At 35.9% G+C, this 7,500-nt stretch overlaps 1 protein-coding gene across 1 annotated transcript; it reads left to right on the top strand.

The window, feature by feature from the left end:
- Positions 1-179: 179 nt before the first annotated feature.
- Positions 180-6,457, top strand: LOC108708636 (homeobox protein Hox-C11a). Its single transcript, XM_018247551.2, has 2 exons — positions 180-2,991; positions 4,840-6,457. The coding sequence occupies exons 1-2, from the start codon at positions 2,295-2,297 to the stop codon at positions 5,070-5,072; spliced, it is 930 nt and encodes a 309-aa protein (XP_018103040.1). The 5' UTR covers positions 180-2,294; the 3' UTR covers positions 5,073-6,457.
- Positions 6,458-7,500: the final 1,043 nt, after the last annotated feature.

Genomic DNA, 7,500 nt, shown 5'->3' with positions numbered 1-7,500 from the left:
TATACAGAAATAACACACATTACATAATTTGTGTACATACACAAACACACATATGTAAGCACACACTAATATATATATATATATATATATATATATATATATATATATATATATATATATATATATATATATATATATATATATATATAAAATAATCTTTTAACATGTATCTACACAAACACACAGGCAGGCAAGAACAGTAACAATGCATAAGAGTTGGCTTCTAATAAAGGTAGTGCATCTCGCTGTGTCATAGATGCTACAAATTGTCACATAGACTTTTTCGTAAGGAAAACAAATCACACGTTTTGCAAACATTTTAATACGCTGACCCCGCAACTGAAGAGCAAAAAAAGGTGTTAAACGCAAAAAAAAAAAAATCATTATTTGTAAAACACAAGGCGCGCAAAGCAATATGTTTGGCAATCATTTAACTAACCCTTTCTAAAGATGTGATAAATGTTTTTCTCCATTAACGATGTGTTGTGTGAAGCTGTTATTCTCCATAATAGAAAACAACAAAGGCTTTCAATTTTCAGAAATGGCGAAAGGGAAATATAAGCATGTAAATATCTAGTTGGGGTGAGTTGTGCGTTTCATTTGTTGGGAATACTTTACATTTTCAGACTGCAGTTTATAGAAATATACCTTTTTTTTTTTATTTCACAAAGCGAAAAGCCATACGCCTCTAATTTCATGTTAACTGGGTACATTTTTTAAACGTGGCTCTTTGTATAATGTCAGAACGCAGTCGGTAAATTGATATCTATCACTTAAAATCTCACTTATTAGTGGTTTGCTCTGGTTACAACAATAGGTATTGTTATATGTTGAAAAGATAATTAGTGTTTACTGTCTACATAGAATTGGACAAGGTAGAACTACGAACTAATAAGGCCCTGCGTGGCTTTCTATCGTATCTGTATGGCATGTGAGTGTGTGTGTTCGCATGTTTATTGGGTATATTTATCTATTTATAGATGTATAATAATATACACACATACACCTCCATTTAGATCATCGCATGTGGCACTGTATGGTGGAAATGTTCTTTATTTTACTAATGGGAGTGTGGAAACAAAGAAGATGGTCAGTTATGGGTACATATATGAAGTAAAGGGTCATACTATGAAATAATGCACATGAAGACATTAATTCTCCAAACTGCATTTTTATGGAATACCAGCTATTTTACATATACGAGGCAAACCTATTGTAGAGCTTTATTAGCGCAGCTAATTATAAACAATTAACAGAATAAAATAATTGTCCTAAGTAGTATTCCATGGCAGAATAAATAGGTGCAAAATGGAAATAGATTTTGATTCCCATTCCCGACTTTTACTGTTTGGAGTTTTTAACGCGTAAAATCGTTTTCTTGTACCGTTGGCTGTTCTGTTACTGTGATTATAAATAAGACGGAAAAAAATAAATAAGACAAGCAGATTTAGTTTCATCTTAGGTGCCTTCTGAAGTTTGAAGCCTTGATTTTGTCCTGCTAAGCCTGGCTTATCTTAAGGTCCATACCTCCACGGCGTTGAACTTGATTTATTTCTTGGTTGACATAAAAAATATCTACAAGAAGGCAATTAGTTATAGCAAAGGAGTCTGTTAATTACTTTCTTTCTAAGAATATCCCCTGTATGTAGCACGAATAGTATACAGATGTAATGGCTCTGTACTTAAGATGGATTTTTACAAATGTTTGAAGACTTAGTGACCCCCAAAACCTGCATTGCCCCTAGCAATTGTATTTGATCTCTTCAGTAAAGATTTGTAGTGTGTGCCCCTCAAAGTTGACGCATTAGGTGGGAAAATGAGAGTCAACTTATTTCTAGTGAGTGCAAATCCCCCTGACAGGGGGGGAACAAAAATCTAGAAAGCAGAGACCAAATTGCAAACTTCAAAAGCCCCCCCTCTCCACTTTACCCCCTCCCAGCCACCCCTTAAAATGATCCTTACACTGCTTTTTCTTCTCAATGCTCACAAAGGGGAGTGCCTAAAAGAGAGAGAGAGAAAAAAAATTGAATACAAATCTGCAATTGATTTTCATAATGTTTCTGCGGTGTTTGAAAACCAATCGTTTTTGAACCTCTCTCAGATCTTACCTAAGTGAACCCTCCTACGCCTCTAAGTGCTCCAGGACTGATATATGGCAAATATCTACTTGGGCTTCATCACGTGCTCCTGGGGAGAGACTAAGACGGACAGCGCGTCATCCAGCCATCCCAAATTTTTCCCCCTCTGCAGATCGCCTCCAAAACATCTATCTATAGAGCCAGAAAGGGAGAAAGATGTTTAACTCGGTTAACCTGAGCAACTTTTGTTCGCAATCGCGCAAAGAGAGGAGTGCTGAATTTGGAGACCGGACAGGCTGCGCTTCCAACCTGTACCTCCCCAGCTGCACCTACTATGTGCCTGAATTTTCTACTGTATCCTCTTTCCTGCCCCAGGCCCCTTCTCGCCAGATCTCTTATCCGTATTCCACCAACCTTTCCCAGCCAGTGCGAGAGGTTTCCTATGGTCTAGACCCCTCCAGTAAATGGCACCCTAGAAGCAACTACGCCTCCTGCTACCCTGCAGCTGAGGATCTGATGCACAGAGAGTGCCTCCCTCCTTCTTCTAGCATGACCGAAATGCTAATGAAAAACGAAAGCGTGTACAGCCATCACCACCACCATCACCATCACCACCATCCCAGCTCCAACCACCCTACAACCGGCTTCTACTCCAGTATGAGCAAAAACAGTGTTCTGCCCCAAGGATTTGATCGTTTCTTTGACAATGCTTACAGTGGAGCAGACAGCCAGGGAGAGGACTGTGTTCCTAAGAGCGATGGCAAGATGGACAATGACCCCCAAACCGGCGCTCTGTCATCCGGAGCCGAGCAGGGGCTAGACCCGGAAGACGAAGAGGAAAATACAAACCCGGGCTCTTCAGCCTCATCCTCTTCTGTCACCAACAAGGAAGGAAACAAGAGCAGCAATTCCAGTAGGTAGAGCTTTGCCCAGTATCCCAGGCAGCAGCGCATGGGGGAGGTTAGGGGGCTAGTGCGGTGTTTCCTCGGTCACGTTTTATGTGGAGTTTTATAAGCATTCAAAGGATTTTATTAAACCTACAAAAGCTCTTTATTCTGACGAGAGACGTTTTACGATGGGAAAGCTCTTTGGAGGAGAAAAGGGAAAGCACTGAGAGAGGCAGAGGAGTCACAAACAAACAAGGGGATTTTATTCAAATCGTCGCTTTTTTTTTCTCTCTTTCTTATTTTAGGGGGAGGGGGGGATGCAGTCTGCAGATGGCAGCCCCCCATGGCAAATATTCACTTTGATCATGAACTTCTAGGGGCATTTTAACTGGGTTTTTGTGTTTCTGGGCTGTGGAGGTGAAAGGCACTTGGATGTAACATAACCTTGGCTTCTTGTTCATTCAGTTTCATCTCCTACTTCTTGCTTTTTTTTTCTTCTTCTTTCTTCAAGTCATGCAGATCATCTTTGTCCTTGGGTTAATGGGCTTTTAAAGATACACTGGTGTGTGTGTGTGTGTATATATATATATATATATATATATATATATATATATATATATATATATATATATATATATACACACACACCTACATACACACCAGTGTATCTTACAAAGCACATTAACCCAAGGACAAAATATATATACATGTACTGTATGTGTGTGTATGTTGAATGGCTTCTTCTTCATTCAGTTTAATCTCATACTTTCTTTAAAACAAAGTCATGCAGATCATCTTTGTCTTTCTGACACTGGTGTATATATGTATGTATATATATATATATATATATATATATATATATATATATATATATATATATATATATAAATATATATATATATATACATATATATATATATATATATATATATATATATATATATATATATATATATATATATATATATATATATATATATATATGCATGTATGTGTGTGGTATGATGAATGGCTTCTTCTTCATTCAGTTAAATCTCGAACTTCTTGCTTTTTTTTTTGCTTTTTTCAAAACAAAGTCATGCAGATCATCTTTCTCTTTCTGACACTGGTATATATATATATATATATATATATATATATATATATATATATATATATATATATATATATATATATATATATATATATATATATATATATATATATATATATATATATATACATGAATGTGTGTGTATGATGCATTAGCAAGGGTACAAAAAACATAACCGCCTTCTGAATGCTTTTTGTATTCTTCATCAAAACACGTTCATTTTGTTGTTTCATTCATTTCTTCCTGGGGCCAATATTTTTACACAATGGAAAAACACTACATGTTGTGTTATTTGCCTGTACTGACCTGCAAATACCAACTGTCTTTAAAAAAAAAAAACATTTTCACCCCTTTATGGATGTCTTTGCTGTGAAATACATGAAGGCTGACACACGTGTTGTGAAGCAATGCCTGCATAGGGATAAAGGCAAATATATGCGAATATTAGCAACAAAAAGCCTCGTTGGGGATTCAATTGTGCTCAGTGAAAGAGGGAAATGCTATTGTGCATTTGGATATATTTGAGAAAGTATAGACTGGTAGCTTATAGATAGGTAGACAAAGAGATGGATAGCTAGTCAGACATGCTACATAATCATTGTTTTTTTAAAAAAAAAAACTAAATGGGTGGCATGCATTAGAAATATAAGTATCTATCTGGCTTGTGTACATTTTAGTAGGTCCGAATTGTATCCAGGTAACGAGTCCATAGGGTTCATGTATGAGGGAGCAGTAACATCATCCAGCTGTAGTGTTTAAGCTCTGTTTTTATCATTTTAAGGTGCTCCTCGTACAAGGAAGAAGCGGTGTCCCTACTCTAAGTTCCAGATCCGAGAATTGGAGAGGGAGTTTTTCTTCAATGTGTATATTAACAAAGAGAAGAGGCTTCAGTTGTCCAGAATGCTGAATCTCACTGACCGCCAGGTTAAAATTTGGTTTCAGAACAGAAGGATGAAAGAAAAAAAACTTAGCAGGGACCGACTGCAGTACTTTTCCGGGAACCCATTGCTGTGAACTTGCTCTTATTTTTTTTTTTTTTTGTGTGTGTAAAACCATGTACTGTACTTGTGGAGAGTGGATCTTACAGCATGGCTTGTCCTCTCTGAGTCCTCAATCATGCTCAGAGTCTGAGCCTTCTCTCTTCCCATGTTTCTATATGAACATTACCAGGTAACAAAGGTACCTTTTGTCACTTGGTGTTAATGAAACAATTTACAGACAGAAATTGACTTCTTTTTTTTTTTTTTTTTTTAATTTAATGTCGAAGAAGTGGATTTCAGCAGAGCTTGATCATCCCAGTTAAAATCTACAGCTGTGAAAACAATGCATTGTTTTTAGAGCCAAAAGGGACTCGCCAATCACAATGAAGATAATGGCCAAAGTTTCTATGATTAATGAATACTGCGTGTGTGTGTGTGAGTGTGTGTGTGTGTGTGTGTGTGAGTGTGTGTATGAGTGTGTGAGTGTAAACTTGTAATTACATTTCCTCTCTGTTACTATACGTTGCCTGTAGCTCTCAGCATCCAAACACATTATTCTATTTAATATCAATGCTATGTATATTTTATATGTACAAAGTGCAGCTACATATGTGAAAAGGGTGCTGATACAGTTGGGTGTTCAAAGCAAACACATCAAACAACAAGCTTGTGTGTGTGTGTAATATATATATATATATACATATATATATATATATATATATATATACATATATATATATATATATTTACACACATGTGTGCATGTGTATTTATGTATTTTTACATTGCATTGGTATGTGAGTTGTAATATGTTTTACACTTACTTCCCCTTTAACAAGATGTTTAATTTCCGTCGTTATTGTTATTTGCAATCTCCTATCAATGGCTCATCGGGGTCCCAGTATTATTATGGGAGGTGCTTCGAGATCTGTAAATATCCCCATTTAATCAGAAGACAAAGCAGGGCGAGCCCGGTGGATGGATGATGAGTGCAATACAGTGGCAATACTAACTGACTAGATGCCATTCTACTCTTTCATAATTTGTTTGGCCCAAAGAATGTTACTGTACTAGGTGTCCTCCTGCCATTTTTGCTGGCTGTAATTCGTCATATTTCATCGTTACAGGGCAACAACAAAGTAATTATACAAAGGAATTAATACAATTTTTTTTTGTTGCTGTTGTTTGAGCATAGACTTGTAAAGCCCTTTTGTTTAGCATTTCATTAGAATCCCGGCAATGGTATACACATAAGCACAATTAATTCGTTTATGATAGGATAATAACCATATAGATAAATTATGGATCCGAATCCTCCCATAGTTCAAACTGTTAACGAATAAAGACGTCCACATATCAGCAAACGTTTCATGCATGTATCTTTCTGTATTAATAAATAAACAAGCCCTCTTTATTATTGTTTCTGTTACAATTTAATTACAATTTCAAGGGATTTTTACATGATAGCTGCAACTGTTATGAGCTGCAGGAAAACCTTTTGTGAAATTGTTACTCTGCTGTCATTCATTTAAAACAAAACAGAAAAAATAAAAAACAGCAGTTGTGGTGTAGCCTAGTGGGAGATGCCAGAATTAAGGAAAATAGCAGAACCCACAAAGTTCTCATTAATGCGGCTAGTAAAGCAAGTAGCACGACGACTAGGCCATTGCGTAAATGTACACAGCGAATATTATAGGGGTTTGTTTCTCATAAAACAAATCGCAAACAAGTGAGGATTTAAACAGCTGTTGCAGATAGTTTAATTGCTTACAATGTGGATTAGCGAGGAGATGCGTGGATAGAGTTTTGTATTACATGCAGCATATCAAACCGACCTCAGATATTGCTTTAAATTGAGGTGTCATTCAATGTATAGCCTGTGAGATTAGATAATAGATAGATAGATAGATAGATAGATAGATAGATAGATAGATAGATAGATGATATGTATATGTATGTATGTATATATATATATAGAGAGAGAGAGAGAGAGAGAGAGAGAGAGAGAGAGAGAGAGAGAGAGAGAGAGAGAGAGAGAGAAAGAAAGAGAGAGAGAGAGTTTATTGTGCTTCCAATTGTATTATAAGTCACCAATGAGTCACATGATATAAAATCACAAGGGAACAAGCACTACTTTTTATGTTGATATTTTAAGATGTCCTTGGTAATTAAAGTGATATTTCTAAATTTTTAACTTCCATAAATTTTGCCACCCAGAAATGACTACATATTGCATTTTAGTGAATTGAACCCTAGTTTTTTTTTGTCTCTAAAACATGAAAAAACGACTAAGAATGTGAGTTCCTGCAAAAAAAATAAAAATAGAGCCTTTCAGTAAGTGCCTCAACAGGCACGAAGCGCATTAGGACTTTCTTAATATATCCTAATAAACATTTTGTAATTTTTATTTTCTAGTTTACTTATTTTTTGGAGTGAACTCAAATTCTTAGTTGTTTTTCATG

The sequence above is a fragment of the Xenopus laevis genome, chromosome 2L, assembly GCF_017654675.1.
Source record: "Xenopus laevis strain J_2021 chromosome 2L, Xenopus_laevis_v10.1, whole genome shotgun sequence".
Classification (NCBI taxonomy): Eukaryota; Metazoa; Chordata; class Amphibia; order Anura; family Pipidae; genus Xenopus; species Xenopus laevis.
Note: the sequence above shows the minus strand (reverse complement) of the source record. Positions and strands in the feature narration are given on the sequence as shown.